General features: G+C 34.0%; 1 protein-coding gene across 16 annotated transcripts; it reads right to left on the bottom strand.

Moving 5' to 3' along the window:
• Positions 1 to 79: 79 nt before the first annotated feature.
• On the bottom strand, positions 80 to 27,382 carry LOC110996893 (inositol hexakisphosphate and diphosphoinositol-pentakisphosphate kinase). 16 transcript variants are annotated; one of them, XM_045630181.1, is made up of 29 exons: positions 26,507 to 26,751; positions 25,342 to 25,524; positions 24,459 to 24,599; positions 23,569 to 23,659; positions 22,961 to 23,115; positions 22,458 to 22,545; positions 21,460 to 21,664; positions 19,793 to 20,074; positions 19,203 to 19,391; positions 17,709 to 17,836; positions 16,834 to 16,974; positions 15,211 to 15,442; positions 14,631 to 14,839; positions 13,823 to 14,049; positions 13,392 to 13,528; positions 12,562 to 12,676; positions 11,970 to 12,097; positions 11,456 to 11,570; positions 11,128 to 11,208; positions 10,519 to 10,604; positions 9,675 to 9,786; positions 9,202 to 9,283; positions 6,889 to 7,173; positions 6,097 to 6,255; positions 5,036 to 5,162; positions 3,734 to 3,837; positions 1,639 to 1,742; positions 432 to 849; positions 80 to 237 (listed from the first exon to the last, which is right to left on the bottom strand). In XM_045630181.1, exons 1-29 carry the CDS (start codon positions 26,615 to 26,617, stop codon positions 215 to 217), a joined length of 4,458 nt encoding a protein of 1,485 aa, XP_045486137.1. In that variant the 5' UTR covers positions 26,618 to 26,751; the 3' UTR covers positions 80 to 214. The 16 variants fall into 16 exon arrangements, 14 of the variants coding, with proteins under 14 accessions (XP_045486137.1, XP_045486133.1, XP_045486140.1 ...); XM_045630177.1 differs by lacking the exon at positions 26,507 to 26,751 and adding an exon at positions 27,115 to 27,382 and having other exon boundaries at positions 80 to 849; XM_045630184.1 differs by lacking the exon at positions 26,507 to 26,751 and adding an exon at positions 27,115 to 27,382 and having other exon boundaries at positions 80 to 849; positions 11,128 to 11,205.
• Positions 27,383 to 27,986: the final 604 nt, after the last annotated feature.

Raw genomic sequence — 27,986 nt, 5'->3', positions numbered from 1 at the left:
TTCATTATCCTACTTTTGATATTTCAAAACAGGTAACAATTTTTTTCTAGACCAGAAGCAGATACTAAATAAAACTAAATTTGAATTCTCAAGTATTGTATATTAAATAATACAACTTATTACAAACTATTTTGTAAATATCACTAATTATCTAGAAACTACAAATAGCCAGTGAAGGGGTAACAAATGTAGCCTGCATTTTATAAATATCCATTCAATCAGCAAGTTGTTCACTATCTGAAAATTTATAGCCTCTATTAACATTCATGTCAGTTTGTGCATAGGAATATTAGTGATTAAGAAATAAAGGATCTAATTATTACATAAATTAAAACCAGGTTTAACATTAACATTCTTAGCTTTAGTCACTAATGGCGTTAGAATAGGTACGTGTACCGTATTGGCTATATTATTATTTGATTTGCTCTCACCAGAAGCGCTAGCTCTCAAACAATCTTCAGACACAAGCGTTGTAGTGAATCTACTTCCAGATACAGCTGTGCTCTTTTGGGCACTACTGTCACTATATCTTCTATTAGTGCTAACTTCGCTTTCTAAGTTTCCTAAATCTCTTTGTATGTTTAGTGAATCTAAGTTTTTGTAGAACTTCAGCCGTTCCTTTGAACATTTCTTTGTTTCGTCTTTGTTGAAGTTTTTGCTGCTGCAGGGAAGATCTTTAAAGAAGGCTTCTGTCTGTTGTGGAGTTAGATTATATGACACTAAGTTAGTTTTTGTCGGTTTGAGGGTGTTCCTTGTGCATATTGGGCTCAAATCATTACGTATTATCATTACAGGGGAACAACATGGATCCGCTGCTAGTGTCTCTTCGTCATCTTCACCCTCTGCACTCTGGGAACGAAACATATTTTAATGAAAGGATTTTTCTATTTCTACACTAGGGATGTACCAGAATAATTTAAATTAGTTTATCCATATACAATGAAACAATTATATAAAAATATATCACTCCTAGGTTTAAGATTATAAAGAAATTACCCAATAACCGAGCATGTTTAAGTCCTAACGTCCAATAATGACGAACAATGCGGTAAAACAATACGAGTATATGGTAACTAAGATTAAGCCATTGACCGAGCGCCATAAAAGGTCACACAAACTCTAAACCTTACCATTGTTTATTATTTTCATAACGAAGTAATCCTTTCTATTTAAAAAAAGTATGGAGTTCAAAATTTGATATTGTTTTCGCCATTTATCAGTATCAGTTTAACAATGTGGTGATCGATACTAAGACTTAAGACATTGAGCAGTGTTGGCTCAGTGGCTTCAGCGCGATTCTCATCACTGAACCAATGGACTTTATTTCTATGTGTGCATTTAAAATTCGCTAGAACTGTGAGGGAAAACATTGTGACGAAACCGACTCGCCTTGAGACTCATAAGTCGACGGCGTGCGGCAGGCACAAGATGCTGATGCTTACTTGCCTATTAGATAAACAAATGCTCATGAAGCAGATACAGAAATCTGAGGCCTAAGAAGGTTGTAAAGCCATTGATTTATTTTACTTTTTTAACTTAAGATTTTGTACATTGCGAATAAAAATATGTGCAGAACAGTTGTATATATATATGTCTCTTGCCCCATTGGTACTTGGACCCCACAGGTCATTTACCCACCATAATATCGTGATCGGTGAGTGAACCGGCAGTGGCCTCGTTACTATTGAACTCGAGTTCTGAACTCGCAGAAACGGGCGTCACATCGCCGCTAATAGAAGAACCTATAACATAAACAAACAGTTAAAAATACCATCTTAATCCCTATGTCACATAGAGCTTACATTTCGCCATTCACAGATAATTATTATTTAAAAGATTACACGACGAAAATACATTTTCCCTGAAGTTGGGTAAGCTGGGTTACCGTTGTAGTATCCACAGCGCCCCAATACTTATCATGACCCAACTCCGTATACGAATTAATTAATATTTACGCCATACTAGGCAGAGGCGACGGGATCTTGAAGAAACTGAAACCGTAGTTGGTAACACAGAAAGCAAAAGGTCGGGTCGAACACCGACCAGGTGGAACGTTCAACTAATAGACTGAACGTCCTCAAAACTCGATACGATAAGAGAGACAGATAGTCCGTTCCATATTCTCTTATTGCATCTAGCAACTAACAAAAAAAAAAGTTCAATGTTAGAGCATTCAAATTCTGGCTATAGTAGGTCTTTTCAGTAGATTCGCCACTAGCGAACGATTCTCCGCCCGCGTAGATTTCCTGTATTTTGTAAAGCTTTGAGACGTCTTAATATCGGAGACATCTTTTATTTCAGTCAATTGAGAAAAACATAATACAATAAACCTAACCTGCCCGAATCACTCTATATTTTAATTAATATTAGTTCAAAATATAAATAGGATAAAATCTTATTTAACACAGTGAAACCACATCACCGCGAAGACGACGTGACTTTATGACCTTCGGAAAATTAAACCACATGCAAACCAGGTTACAGGGATACATTACTGAATAAACCTGCGCTTTCTAATATAAACATCTTATGATTTTGACAAGTACGATGTCTTTTCATTAATTTTTGAATGAGAAATCCAACAGCTAATATGTTACACACAAATTTTACTTTGTTTTTAGTTAATTTTTAGTTTTAATTATTTTTTAATCTTAATTTTGGTTAACGCTTAATTCTTTATCAAACTAAAGGACTGTATCGCTGTATTTCAAAATCAAAACTATTCGGAATGAAAGTATAGCGTATGGCTATACTATTTTTACTAAATACAATGCTGGACAATGGAAATCTATTGTTCAAATAGGAAACTCTGAACACTTAAAAACTATACTTAGGTCCTATATTTAAATACAAAACATTCATGCCTCCATTGTAAAATAAGGCTTTTATTCAAAATATATTTGTCCTTATCCACTGCGAAAAATAACAATTGACGAAAATAGTTTTTTTATTGAGGCAAATGAGTTAGAGGTCAAGAGACCTGATGTTACCTGGATTCACAAAGGCTCGCGAGTACGTTGCGAGTTGCATTATGTGGTACAAATGCAGTGATACCTCAATATACAAGTCGAGGTACTGCATGGCTAAGAAATACCATCTTTGTTTCTTTCTTTTATTTTCATCTGTATTTCATACCACATATTCCTTAAAGAATAAGTGTTTTGGAATATTTAGCGATTCCGGAGTTTTTAATAGACAAAGCAATCGCACTACGCTGACATTAACTTTCATAGATAACATTGTTAACTAGATTTAGATTAAACCATGCAAAATTAAATCCCATGCTTCATGATTTCGTGCACGTGCAAGTTATTTAATAATCGAGAAGCGACGATTTTGTGCTGCGCTGAAATTTTGAGAGTGTCTAATAAGAGGAAACATGCTGAAATAAATATATTTTGCTTATAGACAAGATACGAAAATATTTAACTGTAGGCGTATTTGCTACCTTTTAAAAAATATTTATTGGGTTATGTGAATCTTAAACTTTATTTTATGTGTATTTAAATATGTTTGTTTATCACTTAAAGTAACTGTCGAGAAGCCTATATTAGTCTGTCTGTATTAGACTGTCCAAATGTGTCGTGTGTGACTTAGAAGGAAGCTCAAATAGCCACTGTAAACAATCATGTCTCATTACAATTTTCGTGACTGTTGGGTTATTAACGAATTTTAAATTATCCTCAAGGCATATTATGTGTGTGAGTAGGTATATTGTGTGCGGAAGTGATACCTGGGAGGAGTTCCCCGAGAGCGTAGGGCCGCAGCTCGCACAATGTCGCCGCCTCGCCGTCCCACTGGGGGAGCTTGTTTGGCACATTTTTACTCCAATTGCTACTGGAATGTTAAAATGCATTTCCCAAACGTACGGGAAGGTGTTCTGCTGTCGTACCATGATCTTATAAGGATTTATGATAATTTTTCAGTAGTTTCATAATAATTGTTTTATTTTGTCATGTGTGAAAGATATGGTTTATTTACAAGCACGGGTTTAATTTAATTTATTTCAATGTACATAATATGGATGCAAGGAGCAGTCGGCATCGCAAAGCGATCTCTTCAACGCAACCATAGTAAGTAAAAAACACCAAAAGAAATAATAATGGTAAAGTACCAGAAATTTCTAACCAAATAAAAAAAAATTGACACACTGATATTGAAAATATACACATGTATATGTCATTTCCATACTAATATTATAAAGAAAAAAAATAAAATCCAAAACTATTAGACCCGATTTAAATGCTACTTAGAACGTTTAGCTAATAATTTAATAACACGCCATTTAATACAAATTTTGCCAAGTATTTGTTAGTATAAACTCTTAAATTTATTATAATTACCCCTAAAATGGCTACATTAAAATAGAATTAAATTAAAAAAATAAGATCATGGTACGTAAGCGGTGTTAGCACATTAAACTCCCACAATGTGCAAAATGTGAAAACAAACGACTCAGGTCATGTATGTACAACAAAAAAATGACAAAAATAAGCATATTAGCAGATTTAATGACACAAGAAGTGATCATCTTAAATAGGTTTCCCGAAATATATTTCATTAAGATACAAATAGCAAATGTTATACATTATTTGGTTTTTAAAAGATAACTAAAGGATCAACGGGTAGAAGAGGGCACTTTATAGGAAGAAATAAAAGCGTTAGCAGGAAGCGAATGGAGAAAGAAAGCCATGGATGGAAAAGACTGGAGGAACCCAGGAAGAGGTCCCATCAATGGTCTGACGTCAATCAACTGAAAGGGGTTAGGATAACAATATATATAACACACCAAAAAATTGTAAAGATTGGATATAAATGGGCATATTATTATTATTTATAACATTTCGGAATACATACTTAATCGAAGAAGAATGATAGAAGTCTATATCTAAAAAACTCATTTCAATGTTAAATAACGTTCAAAGTGAAAATGCCTTTATATTATTTCCAGCACAAATTCTCCTTGAATTTAAAATTTAATACTGGAGCATCTTCACTTCATCTCTATCCTACAAATCAGTGGAATGCATCGTACCTTTCGTTGTTCTTGTTTTCGGATCCGGCGTAGTTGGAGTTGGGTGAAGAGGGGCCGGCTGATGACAAGGCACTGGGTAGTTCTCCTGATGATGACATCAAGGAAGATGGACCACTCCAACCTACACCTATATTAGTGTGAGATATTTTCGCCACGAAATCTTGACTTTAACTGAATATGTACGACAATTCGAACCATTGTTAAATATCGAGTACATAGAAGAAAAATTGTTTACAGCTTGTAAATCGTGAAAGGCTTTGAGCAGAATGCATTACAATTATGATTTAATCACATGCTTTGTGAACTTTCCATCCTTTAAAAAAATGCACGCCCGATAGAAGAGATAACTTAAACTAATCTAAGATCAACTATTTAGTATTGAAATTGTTTAACATGAGAAAAACTTAGGTTATTATTTATTTTATGCATTAAAGGTTTTATTGATTTTTTTTTATTTTAACTTGTATATATTTCAATTGTATTTCTTGTAAATTTATGTAAACTAAATTTTAGATAAAACAGTTTGTAACACATAATGTAGATTTAGTACTATGTATAAACTTTAATACATAATTAATAAAACTACCTACAACTACAAAATTTGTTAGAAAGATTCTAGTAATTTGTTTAAACCTTAAATCAATTTCATTCATTCAACGAAAGAGTGTAGGGAAAGCGTTTGTGCGAAATACAGCTCTTACCCGCAGAAGAGTGAGAGAGGAGGAGCTTACCTATCCCAGCCTAAGACTGAGAGTAAGAGAAGACTGACTGGCGTAACGCGTTACGCGACGAAGCGATTTACCCTCCCATAAGTAGTAATCACATCAATATGTTATACCTCCTTGGAAATATTAAAGAAATCTTGGATGAATCATTGATATAATCATGAATATTTATAATTTTAATAAAACTTATTTCAAGACTTTCATACGTTAACTTTACATAGGTGAAGGTTGTATCCACACCGAGGTACTATCCCATTTCCATTTTATTGTAGTATTATATTTTTTTAAACTATAAAGTGTTACTAAAGTATAATATAAAATAATGCAAAATCTCACTATTGGTAGGCGAATGCTTAACAGGGGGTTTTGTCAATGGCTGAACCGGGGCTGCGCTGAGTCTCTCAAGAAAATCGTCCAACTGCCGCAGAGACAACGCATTGTGGAGTGTCTCCAAAGGTCGAATAGCCGGCACACCCCCGAAACCCTCCAGAGCCGCTATATAAAAACATCGATATTATATGTAGTATACATATTGCATCGCTACTTTTGTACGAACTAAAATTATCGTGATTCATGCCATCTTTCATTGGCTACATGTTTTAATAGTTTATTTTATTCCATTGTAAATATTTGTTTATAGTTTTACAATTCTTGCGCTAACCATATTTAATTTACTAGATATTTGATCGATAAGGCGGTCAGTAGCTGCTTGTTATTTAATTATTCTACTGTATTTCTTACATCGAAGTATACAATACTTAAATATAGTAACTTTTACTTTGAAATTATGTAAATTTAAACAAGCACACAAAATTATGTCTGTCTTTTTTTATCTAATAGAAGACAAACGGACAGGAGGCTCATCTGATGTTAAATGAGACTATGTGAGTCTGCCAGAAGGCTCGCAAGTGCGTTGCCGGCTTTTCGAGAACTGGTAACCTCTTGAAGGATCCTAAGTAGAATCAGTTCGGAAATACTTCTAGTCGGCAGCTAGAAGTGTTGTAGTACACCAAAAGTATTCCTGGCCGTAATTTCTGTACTTCGTGTATTTGGTCTATAAAGAGCCTAGAATACTGGCCTCTTTTCGAAATATGCAGGTAAACTTATAGTATTAAGAAGAATACTCACTATTACTCGTAGTTGAGGGTATCATAACTCGGAGATTAGGCGCTGAACTGGAGCCCGAAATAACCGCGGTACTGAAGAGCCCCGCGGCGCCTCCCAACTTGCCTCTAGCCAGCCCCAACATCTTGAGGTAGCTCATCTGGCCGGCGATGCTGTGCCGCTGACGCCGCCCTGCGCCGCGCACGCTACAGTCCGGCCACGAGGCCACGCGCCCCGTCCCCACGCGCCCGAAAGGGGGGGAAGGGGGGCAATGAGGGGGACTCACTCTAAGTATGGGGACTACGGGGGCTGCGTTACGCGACGGGGCACGAGCGGTTAAATGATATGCGAGCGGGTTAGGGGAGTGATATAGTATACATTAGTGTATTGTATAGATATGCCGCGAATCAATTGCCGTTTTGACGATAGTTTCCTAGGGAAAATCCTTAAGTTAAAATGAGATGTCAAAACAACAATAAATTCAGGGCTTATAAATAAATAAACTACATAATAATACATAATAGAGGTGCTCGTAAGCGTGGCAGTACGATAGAACTGTAGCCCGACGCGGTGGCAACGAGCGATTGACCGGCAAACTTGGACCCTACATCGCAGCACTACTTCTGTGTTGACTTACGTCGGCGCAGAACTAGCAAAGCGACTAGATTCCAATTTGCAACAAACCAAAAAAAAACCCTCGATTTATAACCCAACTTTATATAAAAACAAAAGACGATCACTGATCACTAAAGACATATTTATATCTCAACTTTGTATGAAAACAAAAGACGATCACTGATCGCTAAAGACATATTTATATCCCAACTTTGTATAAAAAAAAAGACGATCACTGATCAATAAACACAGAACTTTTGCTTCCACGCGAACCACATCAATAGCATGAATAACATTTATACCTAGATTAGTGAGTTAATACTAGATCATGCGGTCAGTCAAACACTCGTATTCACGCGCCGCCGAGACAACGCAACACACAAGATCGCCGGCCAGAGTGAGCTATGAGCGCCGCAGCCAACTTTCTACTTCCACAAAAATACAAACATCAAACGGTAACGAGCTCTATTAGTAGACATTTCTTAATTCTATGGACTTCATGTAAGCCATTAAAATGGTGTGAAAGAATCTACATGACATGCAAGCCATCACCAGGACTGATGAAGTTCTATTTAGAAGTAATTTTACTTCTGTGAAGTGTTTTTTTTATAGCTGTTCTATTCTCTTCTCACCCGATGTTAAGTGATACCCGATCAGTATCAAAGGGTTCCCGAGTGCGTCGCCGGTCTATTTTTAGCGTAAATACCCGTAGGGCAAATAGATTCCATTTCCCTAGAATTCGAACCCAGACCAAAAATAAACTCAATTGTAAATAAAATATGTAGATTATATGACATGAAATATTGTAAATGTACTTACCTGTATAAAATCAATTTCAATTCATCAGTGATCCTAAACTGAGATAATTTAGCCTACTAGACTAAATAGTGTTTATTAGTAAAAAACATTTAATCGGACTGCTCCTATGTCGACTTGTCACTACTGGGACAAAGTTACCACACTTTAGTTAGTCGATGAACACCGAATCCAAAACATTGCCCTTTATATAACATATCTTAAGTGTAATGCTATTCTGTGTCCACTTTCAAATGATAACGAACTTTCAAAGGGTCATCCGTTAGGACAGAATTGTGTTTTTTGTAAATTATCATAATATACATAGGTATAGACCAATCTAGGTATATCAAAATGCAAGAAAATTAAGGTTGCATAATTTCCAGGTAGTTTATCTCATAGTTAAATGACTTAACCGTTAGAAACGATGAAAATTTAGTTTAACCTATTTTAAAAAAATGTAAAACGGCTATAAAACGTATTAATAATTATAAGTTTTTAATAATCCATAGCTTCAACTTGTTAATGACAATTAACATGTAAAAACTTGACGTTTGTTTACGCGGTTATATCATATGGACGGGTGCGACGCCATCTTGTTTAGACAAACGATTTGGCGGGTTCTTGAAATTTGAATTTTTAATACCTAAGAGAATTAAAAAATATATAGCTTCTACAGTCCCTAATAGAAAATCATGTCAAATGCCAATTTAAATTTATTTATCAAATATCAAGTAAGGCGAAATAAATATTATAATTGATTTTTAAATATTGCCTATATGAATGTTAACTAGGAACGATACGGCTAAAAGTCTCAAAAACCCTTATAGACACATACAGACGTGAAGCTAAGATATGTTATAGTAATTTAGAAGGCTTGCATTGGATTGGATTCGGTGTTGCCAATAATTGTGCCGGAAGTGTTACCATTATCATGTTGTTTTTGTTGGTCGTAGCTGCGCGCACGCGGCTGTGGCTCTTCGCCCTCTTTAGTCTCTTTCTCTTCGCTCTATAACAATTTTTAATTGTAGGACTAACATATAACAAATCCAAAAGAAAATTTTATACCATTATAATATAAATTATGCCATTTCAACTTTGTATTTAGTATATTGAATTAGTTTAGTCACCGTACCGTCAGTTATCGTACCAAAACGTAGAAAAAATCTTCTCTTATTGATTGAAATACAATCTCTTTTAAAATATTCCACAGATTATTGATTGATTATTATTATTATATATAATAAATATCTGACCAAAAGCCCTTGTGTCCATGGTCTTTCAATTAAAAAAAAATGAAATCGTTGTCAATCTCTTTTAAATTGTTTTCATAAATGTCACTATATTATTCAAACCTAAAGTAAGATAAGCATTGCTATTAAATACCCATTTATACGCACCTGTGCATGTTCCCTGTCATCAGGGTGTGTATGACTTCGCGAGCGCAACTCTTCGTTGAGGCGCGCCGCTAGAGACGACGCTTCGTGACCACTCACTGTATAGTGTAGGTTGCTAAAAGGTTTATTGTTAATTTAAATTCTTATTTAGGTAACTAAAAAGTAATATCATTCGCCAAATTATCTTTTTCACTTTTCTATGTACACATTTATATCAGCAAATATATTAATTCCCACGTAATATATAATTTTTTTAATTATTTTAATTAAACAGACCAAAGAGACAGCTACGAAAAACAAAATTTTTAAGGCTATATATCTAAGACAATTTTTTATTTCTAAAACGTCAAAAGACACCAAGTATTCAATTCCCAGCTCAAAGTGTTTAAACCTTTCATTTCAGACTTTGAACCTAAACTAATACAAATACGAGAACATAATTATCCAAATCCAAATAGCTCCAGCCATTCTCGAGTTTTAGCGAGACGACGAGATTTCTTTTCTATAATTAACATTAAATTATGTGACATAATCCAGATTTCCTCACGACGTTTTCCTTCACGAATGCGAATGTTAATGGGGACATAGAAAGAAAGTCCATTGGTGCACAGCCTGGAATCGAACCTACGACCTCAGAGACGAGAGTCGCACGCTGAAGCCCAACACAGATATTGTTCTCTATAATAGTCACTTCTAAATTATTAATTCTATGTACTATGGTAATTAAATCTTTTTAAAGTAGGTATCATAATTTTTTTTAATATTTCAGATTTCTTTTATCAATTTTTAATTATTATTACTATGTAGGTAATTTCAGAATTAAGATTAGAGAATTAAATTTTTTTACCAGATAGGTATTGGGTCGGAGGGTCGCAATTTTGATTTGGAACACTTCGTCCCCGAGAACGTGTTGTCCAATTCGTCAATCACATCCTGAAATTGTAAAATGTCTTGTGAAAAACTGAAACGGAAATTAGTGCATATATCTGAAATAAATATTTTTTCACTCTAAACAATTTCTCCCCCCCCCCACTTTTTTTTATTTTACAATAAGGAGGCACAACTGATGTTAAAAAATAATAATTTAATTCCAATATTAGTTCATATATTGTTAGTAGAGTAATACTTATTATGTTAGTAAAATTTAAATGATACCGCCGCCCAAGAAAACTCTCATTGACAGGGGTTCGAGTGCGTTGCCGGTCTTTGAAATATCGATAGGCTCTTTTAATGAAGATAAATGATACAGCAGTGCTTAACAGAGGATTTATAATAAAACCTTTATTATTAATTATTTTTTACTATTAAAATATCCGGATATTCGACTCCCAGCTAAGATCAGATATATTCAATACATTTGAGTGGTAAAATAAATTTTTATTTTTAATCATTAATAAAATTACAATCGGTGCCTGTCTGATATTTAAATCTAATGGCTGTAGTAATGAAAACTTACAGGCTGCAATGTCTCCTGACTGGCCATCTGATCATCTTCCACTTCTTCTTCGATACATTTAACGGAATCGGGGGACAACTGCTGTAATTTTTTAAAATTATTTTAGACAATTTTTGTATACTTGAAAAATATAGAAAAAAAATGCACTGCTTAAAAATTCACTTAACTAAACTAAGACTGTTCACAAAAAAATCTTGGTAAAATACAATATTCCATAATATTATTACGTAAATAATATTTATTCATAAGGAAACAGATAATAGAGAAAGAAGCAATATAGCGACACTGCTCTAATAAAGATACGTTCTTCATAATAATGTAAACATACGTCATTATTAGCCGTGGAATGATTCCGCGAATGTGGCCTAAACCCAGGTCCCGGTGGAAGATTCTTTTGCACGCAGCAATTCACACCTGGACTGAAGTGCAATTCCACGTGGAATCTATAAAAAAAATACAGTCAATAAATGTTGTGATATAGATTAGATGATTTTATTTTTTTACGGAAAATTAAAAAAAAATTACTCATAGTACATTCAATAATACTAGAAACCGTTTGTTAGACAGTGATATTTTCGTTATACGTTTTTGTCATACACTGTAGGAAAATTGTTGTTTATGAAAGTAATACAATTAATACAAAATAAATCTAAAATTAAGACAAAAATAAATAAGCCGCTGAACGTACGCATGAATATTTAAGAAGCAATCATTACCAACAAATATTCAAATAATAAAATTACAAAGCCTTTATTATTTATAGCTTTAGCGAAAAATAGACACAATGACAATGTATGAAAATAAATGGAATTATGAAAGGTAAACATTAAAATAAAGTTTACCTCTCTTCAGAGCATGGGTCCTTGGTAGGGTCCTCATAGAGCATGACGACAATCTGAGACATGTAGTTGAGTTCTGACACCATTGACACGTACTCCATCGCACGACGCCATTGCTCATCTTTCACTATCTGTTAAAACCATCAGAGGTTACACAAAAAAAACTATATTTTGATAGGTTTTTTGGTTTATGGTAGAACATAGATTTAAGATTTGCCGGTGCAACAAATAACACATACGTTGTGGCGGTGATCAATATAATTTATATTCTCCTATTATATATATATATATATGCCTCATATCTATTTCGCATTTCACATGACACTGTTATATCAGCGCGTTTAATAAATTCAAAAAGGCATTAAAGATGCATTTTAGAGTGAAAATAGTAGACTGAAATTGGGACGGCTAATAATACTTAAACATTAGGTTTTTCATGTAATAAAATACATTGTAATGAGAAATAAACAACTACAAAAGTTTATTTACTGATTTTTTTGCAAAATTATCTTATTATCTATGTCAAAACGATAAAAGTTTAATAAAATATAATTATAAAATAGTATATTTCGATGTATAATAGTCGAATACTTACATCGAGTAGTCCCCCGAATCTCAGTACAGTTAAGAGCGAGTGCACGTGACTCTCGCTCGTGAAGTACAGACGCGTACGCACGTGACGACCCGGACTCGATACGCCGTGACTGTACCTACAATAAATTCTTATTATAATATCATTATACATCCCTCTATCGAGGTATGCCTCCCCTATACACTTGAAACTAAGATTCAAATTCAAAACTTTTCGCTAAAACTTTCATAAATCAAAAACGTTTTTGACATCCATTTGCGATGTATAAATCAATGTTTTTTTATTGCAAGTATAAATTAAATTTTCAATTCCAACAATTGAATGGATCACCCGGGCATAGAAGAGTGGGCAGGCTAAAAAGACTGATGACTTAATAGACCAGGGTAGAAGCCTTTAATAATAATAAAAAAGTGTAAAAAAAATTTTTTACACATTTTTTCGACATTATATTTATTCACTTCGACGGCAGTGTTGGCCTGATGGCTTCAGCGTGCGACTCTTATCTCTGAGGTCGTAGGTTCGATCCCCAGCTGTGCACAAATGGACTTTCTTCCTATGTGCGCATTTAACATTAACTCGAACGGTGAAAGAAAACATCGTGAGGAAACCGGCTTGACTTCGACCCAAAAAGTCGACGGCGTGCGTCAGGCACAGGAGGCTGATCACCTACTACTAGATTAACAAATGACCACGAAACAGATACAAAAATCTGAGGCCTAGACCTAAAAAGAAGCGCCATTTATTTACTTTTATTTATTCACTTCAGTAATGCCAGAAAGAATTGCCGGCCTCGTTGAACGTGAGTGGGAAATACATCTGAAATTGTTCCGTACCTTGGATTAAGCCTGTTGACATTCTCTTCACCCGATTCCTCAATATTCCTCTGAAGATCTGCGCGAATCTTCTTCAACAAGGGCGTACAGATACCTTGGCTTATCGTTAACTTCTCTTGCATCGTCAGGCCATATTCCTGCAATCGAATTTATTTAATCAATCAAAATATACAACTGAGGTTTTTATATATAATAATATATCATAATTATGTAAAATATAAATAAATAACACGGGGCAAACGGACAGGAAACTCACCTGAAGATAAGTGATGCCGCCCATGGGCATTTCCAGAAAGCTATCAAATGCGTTGCCGGACTTTTACAAATTGGTATGATTTTTTGAACCATATTTAGGGTAAGGGGCAAAAACTGCCTTAGAAAAAAATATAATTTTAATATACACTGTGGTGTGGAGCTACAAGATTTTTTACCTGTGGTATAACGATATCAGCCAAGTACTTCGCGTACATATACAGTTCTTCGGCCAGGTCAAATTGTAAAGTGTGCTGATTGTGTTGCAGATCGTACTTGATGCAGTCGTATATATCTGGGATTTTTGATATGTCGAAAGATTTGTGTTTAGTACAAAAATCCTTTTCGATTTTGCCCCATCTTCGTCCCATTAGCTCCCATGTTTCGCCATGGTATAGTATTGTGTCTAAAATAAATTAATACATATATGAGTATGAATATACTTTAAGACCATTTATCATATACAAAACTAAGTAAAACTAAAATAGTATTTTTTTTATAACCGACATTACATTACATTATATTTTATATAAAAAGCGGGAGCAATTTGGATGAAATTTAAAGTGCTCCCGTTACATATACTATATATTATGTAAATGTGTTCTTGGTTTACGACAATTTGTGTGATTGTATTGTGTAAATAAACCATATTTTTCAACAGGCAACAATTTCCATGTTTAATTTTATGGAGGGAAAATTTAAAATTGGAACGCTCCCATTTCTATAATGGTGTTTTAAATACATATGTAGTCTCATATAAAAACTTTTTCCAGACTTTCAAATTTGGAATCCAAATATTTAAATGATCCTTGGGATTAATTTGCTCCAGTTAAAACAAAACACACAAAACTTGGCGATATAGAACGGTAGTAATATAATATATGTAAATTCATAAGATTAGATATACGAACTTGATTGTTTGAAATAAAGGCATCATTCATACATTCATACAAGTAAGGCTAGATCGTAAAAAAACCTATAAAATACCTTTAGTTTTAGGATCGTCCTTCTTCGTTAAAACAATTCTCACCAACTGCTGTATCAGTGTATGCACGTGTGCACAGCATCTTACGGGATTCTTAACGAAGTCCATAGCAGCGTTAATGCTTAGTGAGGAACATGGGTTTATTCGAGCCCTGTCTTCTGGGGTGAACTCGCGGTCTGCTTGCATCGCTTCATGGAGTCGGGCTTTGGCCCTAAATATTAAGAAAGTATTTAAAAGATGCCAATATTTTTTTATTTGTAATATAAAAAAAATATATATTATAAAACAAAACACTTTGACAATGCACAAAGCCAAAACCAATTACATAGATAAACAGTACAGGAAGAATTTGGGGAATCCCGCAAAAGAGCCTGACTCTGTCGTTGGGGATTCCCCGTCCCATACTCGCCATCTTTTAAACAATGATCCGTCCTTTATCATATAAAATTTATTGCTTTTTACTTTCAATAGGATGCCGCCACCAACTGCCGCACCGAGTGCCACCCAAGGTTGCTACGCCACTTGCCAGTTCTTGCCTCTTGATCTCTCCTGATATTATACAAGAATAAACATTTCACTCACATATTCTGAACTTTCGATGAATCGCAATCATTATCCAAAAGGCCATTGGTGTTCGCTGACTTCACCATCTGCACGAGTATCGGGGTCAACTCGCCTTCCAACGCCAGCAGACCCTTGGCGAACGCCGCTGCCGTCATCTGAACCCTGCCCTCATCTGACGCGTATATTTTCAGATCGTGTCGAAACGTCGAGTGGAGACGAAGGAGACCTAGGCCTTGCGTACCAGCCTCACCTATACATTAAAATATTGTAACTTATTTAAAATCTAGTGAGCTTCTTGCCTGTTGGGTTCCACAAAAAAAAATGGTTGTCTGTAAAGTTTGTTTACGGACGATAGTTTAACGTGACAATGTGATAACAAAACATTGATGGAATATTTTTATAATTTTATGTATAACATTTTACTATGTTGTATGGATACTAGGTGCCCCGGCGAACTTAGTTGCGTAGCCTACCTTTTTAGTACATACCAACATGGCACATTTATCTATGCTACCCCATCGACTGTTAAGTTTTCGGGAATAAAAACTTTGTAGGTTTATTCTGTTATTTTTCTCTATATAACCCTCAGTTCAAGATATAAGTTCTTAACTAACAAAGGGGTAAAATATAAATTAATCGAAAGGAACTTCGTTCCATCCGGGCGTCCCTTGACACCTCTCAAGTTTTCTTATTTAATTTTATAGAATTACAAGTTACACTGCTACATGTATACATAAGGTATTTACAGATGCACAGGCAATGCAAAACTCAATTACAACTTATCTAAGCTCAGATCATTGTGAACAGTTAATGGCGCTAAAATGTAAAGTGGTTAAACAAGTACAAAAAAGCGGTGTGTTTGTTCCAGTCAATAAAGAGGGAATGGTGAGATTTATTTTCGTTAATTTCGTTTATTTTTGAGTACTTCCGTTTATTTTCGTCTATATTCGTGTATTTTCGTTAATTTTCGTCTATATTCGTGTATTTTCGTGTATTCCCGACTATTTCCGTTTATTTCAGATACACAGAAGGATTGAATCCTCGAACGCATAGGCCAATTGAATGGAAAAGAGACATGCGCCGTAAGCGTACAATGAGCGCAACGGGACAATGAGTCCTGCTTTTGTGCGTACAGCCGGAGTTTTTTGATTTACTAACGTTGTCACGTCATATCGCATATGACATGAATTTTGACGGAAATATAGGCTAAGTTGTACAAACAATCGCATAGCATAAACTAATTTATATGTTAGTAACATTAATATGATTTACTGTCCATTTCTGTAACGTTTCATAGGAACTAGAAACAACAGTAGTACAAAGGACACAAGAATAATCTATGAAAGAGACCAATGATGCCAAGATCCATATTGTAATTTATAGATAACTGGTGTGGCATTACCTATGAGAAAATTTCGACTTGACGTTGACTTTTGGGACATCCTGTATGTGATAAAATTCATACAGAAAGAATGGTTAGACGTTTGAATTTGATTTAAATCTGATTGACGATCAAGAATGACGCATATGACTTCCCTACGTGACAAATATAGCTTTTATTGAAGTTTCTGAATACACTAGGAGTCCAATCCCAACAATTACATATCATGTGCCCAAAAGCGGGGTTCCAAAGTTACTCACCCGGAATGTGTCTGCCCTGTCCACCCGGGTACATGCACCGGAACATCCGGCCTAGTTCTTCCGCCTGTATCCTTCCGGCGGGAGTCAATTCTCCCCCCCATTTGAGTATCAGCACTAGCGATGGTTCACCAGCACAACCTACTAAATATGACTCGCACTTGTATATGTGTATTGTCGAAAACTCATGTCCAACATCTCCAAGGATTCCTCAATATTTTTACATCAATTTATAATTTAAATTTTAATACACCGAACTTATTAGCAGAATTACTATAAACCTTCATTAGTTATACAATGTTTTGTCACGTTTATTTATAGGACAAAACATAGCTACTATAGTATAATTCCAAACAGGCATTTTTCGTTTACATACGATATTTCTTTCAAGCAAGTATGACTTTCTATTCACTCGTATTGAATGAAAATCGCTTACAGAACATAAAACAGAAGCAAAAAAGTAAAGTAAAAAATCTACCTTTATATTTAACAGGATTATTTACTATGAAACTTCAAGAGTATGTTTCTACTAAACCAAAAAAATATGATATGTCAATATAAATGGGCCATACATATGTTACATAAATCTTTCTTCGATTTCTCTATCAACCCAAAACAATCGTTTCACCCAGAACCACGTAAGGGAGCGTTTAAGTATTATGTAACAACTTTGGTGGGAGGGGGGGGGGGGGGGGGGTTGGGTGTTTCCTTTTGTTCAACGTTATATATATAATATATATATTTTCGACTTTCCGATACTCGCACCACATAGTGGTCAATTTTAGTGATAGAGACATAATTGAACGCTCTCTGAGTGGTTGAATAAAACTTAAATTAAAATGCAAATAAATCTATAGCAGGAGTGTATGCATGCGGACCGTCAGCGGGTGTAGCGGATGTAGCGGGTGCGGGGGCGTTACCGTCGTCCGAAGAGGAGCCTCGAGGCCTGCCTCTAGGCTGGTACTTCATCTGGACTTTGCGGTTGATCCCCGAGAAATGACCGTACCTTAAAACAAAATATCGTCAGCTTCAATTATGTATTACTAAGACTTTTTATAACCTCTGAAGTATATACAGATATTTTGCGTGTTTTAGTGAATGTGTTAAAATCGGCTTGATTAATTAATTGTTTCTAAGGATAACATTTTTCAAAGAGTTGTAAGGGGAATTTAATATGTATAGTGTTGGGAAAATGTCGTATACAGTAGGATTTAACGACGACATTTTACCTAGTAGCCTAGGATCCTAGTATTCTCTATCTTCATATATGGTGTAGAAATTTGAACTATCTCGGCTCGAGAAAGGCAAAGGGTTGATGCCTTTGAGATGCAGTGATGTGGCTTGAAATAACCGTGGACTGCAAAGCGCAACAATCCATTGATCTTGACAAAACTCCACATATGGAATCGCCCGTCTACGATATGCCGAAAATGAATACTCTCATACAATGCTCAGAGCCGATGAGAAAATGGAGATACTTTTTATTGTAACACAGAAGGGTTAAGATCACGTGGCCGTTCAAAAACCGGAACGTGATGTAAAGACTCATCGTCCTCAAAACTGTACCTAATAAGACAGTGGAAAGAAACCAAGAAAATGGTAGAGACAGCTGGTCTGCTCCAGATATTTCCTTGCCGAAAGATCATATAGGAACATAAAGTTCAGAAGTTGATGCCATTCTAAGGTATTGAAGAAGGAACACGATTCCTGACAATACCAGCAACACCTTATTGCTTTGAAATTAGGGTGATTAATAAACATCTAATTGTTCAATGTACTTTTTATAGAAAGTGATAATATTGTTAAAGAAATAGAGGCCACTTTTATGTGATAGATAAATATTTACCCTAGATGTGATTATTATCAGATAATAAGATTAAAAGTGTATGCAAAAACAGTGTGATAAGATTTATTTTTTTAATCTTGGCATCGTAAATGAATATAATGAATTAAAGAGTTTGTTTGTGTGTTCGGCTTCAAGAAGGAACTACTTAAGTATAGATAAATTATATGTTAAGTCAAGTATAATTTATTAACAAATTAATTTAAAGTTGTCGTGAAACACTTGACTAGTGTGTCAACTGTCATCTGTCAAATTTATACTATAAGCGTCCGATTTAAATTTAGGGGGTACATTTAGAGGGTACATAATACAAGATTGTTTTCTCTTAAAAACGCACGATTCTATACAATCTTTATAAGTGAAATATTAAAAAGCAATACTCCAAGATTGAAAAGTTATACTATCTGAATATATTTAACTGAATGTTTAATATCAAAACAACCTGTCAAACAAATATTGGCGTATTTAAAATTAGTCATAGGGGAACATTCTGCAAGAGATGGCATAATTGAGGACCAAATCTACTCACATTTCAAGCACGCTCTTCAGCTGTTCCAATTTTCCCTGCTTCTCCTCTATTTCCGGGTCAGCGTGACGTGTGTGAATATCAGCGAGCAACGCACGCGCAATATCAAGGATCTCTTGTAACTGCTTCGGCTTTTTTAGCTTCACATGGCCGCGTTTGAAGCCATCATACTTTTCGAATATTTCAAAGAATCTGTAGATTATTATTTATTTATTATCACTTCGTTACATTACAATACAAAAATCGAACACAGTCAAATCAAAAGGAGAGCAACTGGCGGCCTTATCACTTTCGAGCGATCTCTTCCACACAACCACTTTATTATTCAACTTATAAAGAGTAACTTATAGAGATTAAGTAAGTTCAACTTATATAACATTTTATTGCTTTTTTGGTATTGAAAATATTATCTAGAAGTTATAATTGATAATCTTCTAAATTTATTACTACCTTTAAATTAAATTATATTTAGCATCCATTTTTCAAAGAAAGCATTTTTTCTGTCTAAGGCGCAAAGCATATAAAAATACACATACTTTAATAATAACAACTAGAAATTTTAGAGACGCATGCATAAAAGGAAACACACAAACCTAGGATGTCTAACTTCGACCTTCATCTTCTGCTTAGGTGTCCTATCTCCATGCCTTATAACAGCTACCACACATCGTAATTCCATCATTTTTCCAAAAGTCGTAGGAACTATTGGAGGATCGTCAAGTTGAAAAGGCACCGACCAGGGTATATGCAATGTTGGCGCCAATTCTCTTAATATCATATTCCCAAGAATTTTTGCGCAGTCATCGTAATACTTATTTGAATTTTTCACGAAAGAAAATCCGTTTACGTCGCAAACAAACGATTTGCCATTGGCTCTGTAAAGAGTATTACTAAAACTTATCCATTATGATCAGTAGCTTTTAAGTTTAATTATTCTTTTTAACAAAAACACAGTAATAAGTTTACATAAGTCTTTATTTATACCAACAAAACAAAAAAAATAGTAACATTCAGAAACGCCTTATAATATGTTACTTTGAATAAAATGTGGCTTTCGTATTGATGTTTGGATAAAAGATTTTGGACAAAGAAAACGGGAGAATGAAGCGAATTTTAGGTAAATCCCAAAAAAGCGTTGTTAAGTGGCATTAGCAAGTAATTAATTAATTTTTTCAACTATTCCAGCTAAAGAAAACACTTTATTAACGGATTGAAGTTATGTATTGTAACTTATAATTATTTAAACATAATTTTAAATTTATCCGACGTTTTTTTTTCCGATTGCTTTACAGCGTGGGTGGTCACGGTGACTGAAGACAAAAGGTGTTGAATGTCAAAAAAGTATCACAGCTGTACAATATAACTTCAATCCGTTAAAAAAGTGTTTTCTTTAATAGTGTAAAAGTTATGTTAATAAAAGACAATAGTATATTCCAGCTAAATTATATGAAAATAAATATTTTCATGTTTTGCGTGCCTTACCTTTGTACTCTAGGCACGCTATCTATTTTAAACAAAGCTAAATACTAAGTACACAGACAGCTCAAACATGGCAAGGAAAACAACAGAAAACTAATATATAATATTAAACATAACTATCGGCAAGGAATGGATGAATTAATGCTGAAAATAGTTTGTTATTGCGAAACGCTATCATTTCCACTTTAAAAAATTATATTATATTATTAGTATTGTTTATATAACGAATGTCAAGCATTAAAACTTTTAGTAGCTGCTCAGTAGGTAAAGAAATTAAGACAATAGAAAAATGTATCGTTATCTGGCAATTCTATAACCGATATTTAAATATTAAGGCATCTTCTTTCAGTTGACATCTCGTGTTCAAACACATAAAACCAAAAACCTCTTGTTTACTTAATAATACAAGCAAGTATTAAAGCAGTGTTGCCCTAGTGGCATTAGCGTGGGACTCTGATCACCATTTCTTTTTTTTTATAGAACAGGGGGCAAACGGGCTGGAGGCTCACCTGATGTTAAAAGATACAGCCACCCATGGTCACTCTCAATGCCAGAGGGCTCGCGAAAGCGTGGCCAGCCTTTTAAGAATTGGTACAACTAGATAGTGTGTTTAATTAGAATTAGATTGACAAACAATCATGAAACAGATACAGAAATCAGACTCCCAGACCTAAAAAGATTGAAGCGCCACTGTTTTTTTTATTCAAAGAAGCCATGATTTTCACAGACAATATAGACATATAGATATATAAGTAACAATTTAGTTTTATTGCTAACCTACCTCAATAGGTCGAACCCGCAGACCGTCTGCTTAAAGGCCAAACAGACTTTCCTAGATATTAATTTCTCTTGATTGGACAATATAACTGGATATCGGATTTCTTTGCCCTCAGAATCGCGTTCAACTTTGCCATCCAGAGCGGGGCTCTTTCGCGCTTCGGCGTGGGCATAATCCGGGCCTACCGTGTATACTTTAACATCTGTGCCTACAACGTCATACTACATTCTTCATCATAATATTAGCTTTTTAAGAGTACTTTATTTGTACGCATAGTATTAGTTGTAATTAACATAAATATCTGTTTTTAATTAATGAATCTATACTAAAACTAGCTGACCCGGCAAACGTTGTTTTGCCTTGTTTTTGTGCCAAAAAATTAAAGTTTATAATTAACAAAAAAAAACATATGGGATGATTGTAGAGGGGTGAAAATTTAGGGTTGCATGTATTTTTGTATGGTGTATCGTAAAAAAATAAAAACGAAAAAATAAATAAAAAAATTTAGGGACCACCCTTAACATTTAGGGGGATGAAAAATAGATGTTGTTCGATTCTCAGACCTACCAAATACGCACACAAAATTTCATGAGAATCGGTCGAGCCGTTTCGGAGGAGTTCGGTTACTAACCCCGTGACACAAGAATTTTATATATAAGATTATAAGAAGGGAAAGGAAAGTTTGAGAGGGTAATATCTAGGTCTTTCAACCTATTTTGAAAATTAACCAATAGAAAGGCACTTTATAAGTGTCTTATGCATAGTTCAGATACCGGCAAACTTCTTGAGCATTAAACATGGGAGTAGGGGTAAGTTTGCTTATATCGCAGCGCAGGACACAATTCTTCCTCTACTTCCTTTCTTCGGCTACTTATTCGTTTCTATATGTTTTGTGGTTCGTATATTTTTATCAATCTAATCTGTTTTGGTTATGTACATCGTCTAAATGTTATCTATTTATAATATATAAATAAATAAATAATGTTGGTGATTTGACTCACCATCAGTAGGCATAAAATCTTCATATATAAATGATCCAGTCTTTCTCACACGAGATTCCGGCGAATAAATACTACTGCGACTTCCAATCTAAAACATTTATAAATTCTTATACAGTATTGTGATGATAAAATTGTCTAATTTACAAGAAATCGTCTAAAACATTGTATGTATTGTGACTTATACAGGGTTATTGGTAAAACGTCCGTTCTATAGTTCCTAGACGTTTTAAAGGCTGATGTTATGATACCCATAGACATTCTTAATTCCAGAGGGCTCGCGAGAGCGATGCTGGCCATAAGAATTGGTACGCTGTTTTCTTGAAGGATCCTAAAGGAGTTAATAAATAAATACTTCAGTGGGCAGCTGGTTCCACATGGTGGTGCAAAACCTGCCTTAAATTCCTTTAAGTGTATATTTCAACCAAGGTACCTAATCCAAAAATAATTATGCACTAAAACTAATTATTATTGGTAAATCAGATTTTTAATTAACAATAAAATACCTTTCTGAACAGTCGCTGGCTACCGCCGCCAGCCGATGTCGGGTAGTAAATGTAAATATTGTGGTCTTCCGCCGACACTGGCTTTTCCACGAACGGCTTATTAAACACGACACCATTCACTTCCACGTGATCCTCGGATTCCACCAACTCGTGGTCTACACAATCAATTGAATTGTTTATAGGAAATATGTACGTATTTAGTTGTTACATTTCAGTATGTAGACGCAGAAGTTAACGAGGCACCTCGCCAATTGTCATTATCGCTAAATCAGGTGCCAAGTTGATTTGTGCGTATAGTAACCAGTTTATTACGATGGAAATTTTATAATATCCAATATTTTTATATAATGACTATAAAAAAAAACAGTATACACACTTTGGGTTTTGTAGGAACATAGCATAGACAATATGTTGGTAATGTGTATAAAAAAGTACTTAAATAATTACTGTTGACGCAATAAGTGTTGTTCTAAAATCTAATGGATATTGCAAACGGTTTTGACTCTCTTATTAAAACAGTAAATTATCATTCAACTGCTTCATTTGTAGGAATAATTTTAAAAATAGTATAGAAAAATTTGTTTTAAAAATTATGTTTAAAAACTTACGTTTAGGATCTGGTGAATCTCTATCTAGGACGGCATACCTAGGAATTTCAATTCCTTCATTTTCTAAAATAGCATATACTCTGCGACGATCCTGAACATAAAATACAACACAATACAAGACACTATATTGCTATAAATCGTGTAAACGCGACCCTAAATTCAGCGCCGATATCGGGACAATGGCGGTGTGTATGAAATCGTAAGCTCGCCCGAACCAATCAAGTTAATTAATTAAATTATAATCTAAGTTAGGGTTGAAAATAATATTGCTCCTGATTTTAGACGGTTTTTGTAAGAATTTACACACCGCCATGTCCAAATAAACTTATTCAAGTTTCTAACTTAAAGTAATTATCTAATTTCTTAGATAATCAAAAATAGGCTGAAATATAAGTGTAAATTCTAATATGACGTCACTTATAGAAATTAAAACTAATTAACTCAATGATTATTTATTTTTATACCCGGCTACAGTATAAAGCAGTATTGCTCTTTAATTCAAATTCATTTATTCACGTAGGTAACATAATGTAGGTACACTTATGAACGACAAAAAAAGAAATATACATTAAATGCTTCTAATTTTACATTTACTGCCAGTTCTCAAATCAAGGGCGTATAACGAAAGATAATAACTTTTTAGGGTAAGCTGTAAACAGACACCAATTTCTCTGGGCACAATTAAAAACAAATGAAGGAAAATATTGTGAGGACACTGACATAGGCTGACATAATAGATACAGAAAGAGGCCAAAAGCAGGATTATAGCGCCATTGTAATTCTATATAGACTACAAAAACTATTGATATATCAATAGTTTTTGTAGTCTATTATTTGTACGGTATTGCTATGAGGCTTTAGGTCTTTTGAATGAAATTTTCTAAACTTACTTGAATATCATACTGCATATGAAGATTATTTATTACATAGGGTTTCCGTAACTTTTCATACTGAATAGCTTTGTCAAGTGGAAAACCTTTCGAATGAAATGAAATAAGACAGTCGCAAATAGGCCATTCTTCAACTGGTTTCTATAATATAAAACATATTAACATTTAAAACCTATTCAAACCCAAAAGATTGTTTTCATTTAGTTAACACAATGTTTTATTAACGTCAATAAATAAATACATATTAAATGCTTCTAATTTTACATTCACTGCCAGTTCTCAAATCAAGGGCAACGGAAGAGAAAAACTTCAATAAACTCTCCGGCTTTTTTTTATCGCCAAGTTTTTTGTTTTACAAAATCTTTGTAAGGAGCTGCATCCATTACACCACGTTCCATATGATGTCTTTAATTAATAGTTATATAATAAGAAAATGCACAAAACATATTTATCCTCTATAAGCAGTAGTCATGGTAAAATAGGAGCACTTTCATTTTTGGGAACGAAACGCAACTATTATTGGTTATATACAAATAGAATTTGTTACACTAAATAAAGGTAAATAATTGAAAGGAGAAAGACCATATTTGTGCCGTTCATACTAATAGTAATAAATTCTATCATCTAAGATTTTTAAATTAATTACTTAAAGCGTTAATGATATTTAAAATGTATTAAGTAATACTATTTCCGATGAAGTTCAATGACTATTTTTGCCATAACTTTCCTTTATTCCTTTCCTCTCGTTTTAAATTACTTTTTCCTTAATTTTATTCAAGTTAGAGCCATGTTGCTTTAACACGATAACGTTCTTTCCCAAGCGAGCAGAATTGGTCGTTCGCCTTCTTATATTGTTTCACTTATGGTTAGACAATCACAGAACCTTAAGTATAACCTCCTCTGGGAACACAAGCATTTTAATATACTCGAATTCATCTAGCCGCGTCAATATTTCCTTCATGGGCTTCGATTGCGACTTCTTGGCCATGGCGCAGACGCCGACCACCACTTTCTTGCCACAGCCATCGCCATTCGAATCTAAAGACTCGCACAGGTCCAACTCGCCCTGTAACAATAAGTTGTTTAATATATTGATTGAGCAAGCAAAACTGTTTCTAACAGGAATGATTACTTTCTCAGTAATAAAGTGAACAATTAGGCGAATACTATTGATTAATAACAAATATTTAGATATTACACTGGAATTTAGTGTGTACACTTCTCGCATCACTACAGATAAATTTATACCAACAATCACAGTCTACTGAATGTAACAACAACCCTCAAAATAAGACTAGCACAACATATAAATTTGGTGTTGCGAATGACTCCCTTAACACAAAAAAATATAGATAACATTACAATCCATGAGAATTCATTACTAATACACACATATATATGAATTTACTTATCATTGGTAACAAACAAAATTACATCAATTTTATACACCAATTACGATAAAATTGGAATTTTTATAATTTACTTTCTTTAAGACAACTTCAGACGATACACTTTAACTATAGTTTGTATTCTTCTAGTATAAAAGCTAAAAAATAATAGTTTCCTCTATATCATTATTGTATACTAGTTACTTTAAAGTTATGGACTAAGGGGCATGTTTTATTTTTAGAGTAATCTTATATAAAACATCAGTCCAATAACTTACTTAAGCATTGTAATGGTTTCATACAGTCAACATATGAAGATACAAAAATACACCATTGTAAATTAAAAGTTCTTATATAAATTTAATATGTATAACAAATTTATTTTATTAAAAAACAACCTCACTTAACATATATATATAAAATACAAATTTAAAAGTAAAAAATCTATTATGATTGAATATACATTAAAACATTGTCGAAGTAAGTTTATTAATTAACCTTAATTTTTCTTTTTTATTAATATTATCAATATGTATCCTTGACTGATTTGACTACTTTTGATATGCAAATTGTAATTAACATAATAAAAATAATAAATAAATAACTCTGAAATCTTTTCAACATTAATTATAAGAATTGTGATAACTAATAATAGCTCACATCAGGTAAACACTCATCACAACAACAAAAGTCATCATCACTTGACTCCTTTGTTTCTTTATTTCTCCAGTGTTTTAGCCGCCACCAGTCTTTCACCCACTGCCACTCCATTTCAAACTAACACTTTTATCAACTTAAACAATGATTCCTTATCATGACTTGTAAATGATTGGTTGTATTTTGTATGATAACCAACAAATATATGACATAATTAACAAGTTACTTGACTTGTCATTGTCACAAGGTCCATTTATATGTTCTCCCCACTACAAAGTACAATCTACGTTTTATTTATACTGATTAGTATTATTCAACTTCTACATACAATATGTTCATTTACCAGTGTACATATGTTACCTTATTAATAGTGACCAAAATAGGTAAAAGCAAATTATGCTATAATGTTTAAGAGACTGCCGTTGTAAATACAATTTATTTCGATAGTCTTAATTAACAAGAATATCAAATTAATAAAAACATTCAACACGAGTCCACGGCGACTCAAGCACATCACAAACCGTTGGGTCTTAATAGTTAAAGTGAGGATTATGCTTGGTTACGACAACTATACAAAATATCTATCAAAATGAGCTTCATTGAGTACTCACGGGAGATCTTATCGGAACGAGATTGCCGTCATCGCCGACATAGAATTGTGGTTGAGTAGCTTGCCGCAATCCTTGATAGCCATGTTCGAGTTCAGTATATGACATTACACAGCTAGCTTATTAGAAAAAAAATTGTTTTTCGTATTTCTTTAAAAAGAAGAGTTCCTAGTTTCCATCTGCAAACATTAGCTGAAAAATTTCGTATTTGTTTTAATTTAAAATTAAGAAACAAAATATTTAGAGATCGATGAACAAGTCACCGTAGTTTTGACAATTGTCATAAAATTGACAGAATAAGAACAGCTGACTGCTGACAAAAAGCAATTACGAATACCAAGGGCTTGACACAAAATCACTTTTCGACAAGCGTGAACCACTAACGCCATAATATTATGAAGAAATCGGGAAAAAATAGCAACGTGGTAAAGCGTGAGCTAATGCTATTCCCCTTGTACTCTGCCTCGAGCATCACGACTAATTATATTCGTTGCCGCTGGAGGTTTTTAAAAAAACAATTTAAAACTTGTTATTGAATTACTAGGTGTGGGCTGTGGCACGATGCTGCGTTTTGTTTGGTTCACATGTTTGATTACTTAAGTCCCAACAGTTTACATTACAACACAGCAAGCACAATAATTAAACCCATTGGTACTCAAAACTTATGTCTGCAATTATTTTAATACGTTTAGGGATTTTATAGTACCGCTGCGTTGTCCATACTTTCAGTTTAATTTTCTTCTTCCAAAGCGTCGATGATAGGGTCTGGCAACTACTATCATTATTAGGATAGTTAAGTAATATGATAAATTGGAGAGTTCTTAGAACCTAAAAATAAGTTTGTTTCTGGAGACCATGTAAGTTTTTCTAATCCA

This window comes from Pieris rapae, chromosome 11 (genome assembly GCF_905147795.1).
Source record: "Pieris rapae chromosome 11, ilPieRapa1.1, whole genome shotgun sequence".
Classification (NCBI taxonomy): domain Eukaryota; kingdom Metazoa; phylum Arthropoda; class Insecta; order Lepidoptera; family Pieridae; genus Pieris; species Pieris rapae.
This window is presented reverse-complemented; position numbering and strand designations above follow the sequence as displayed.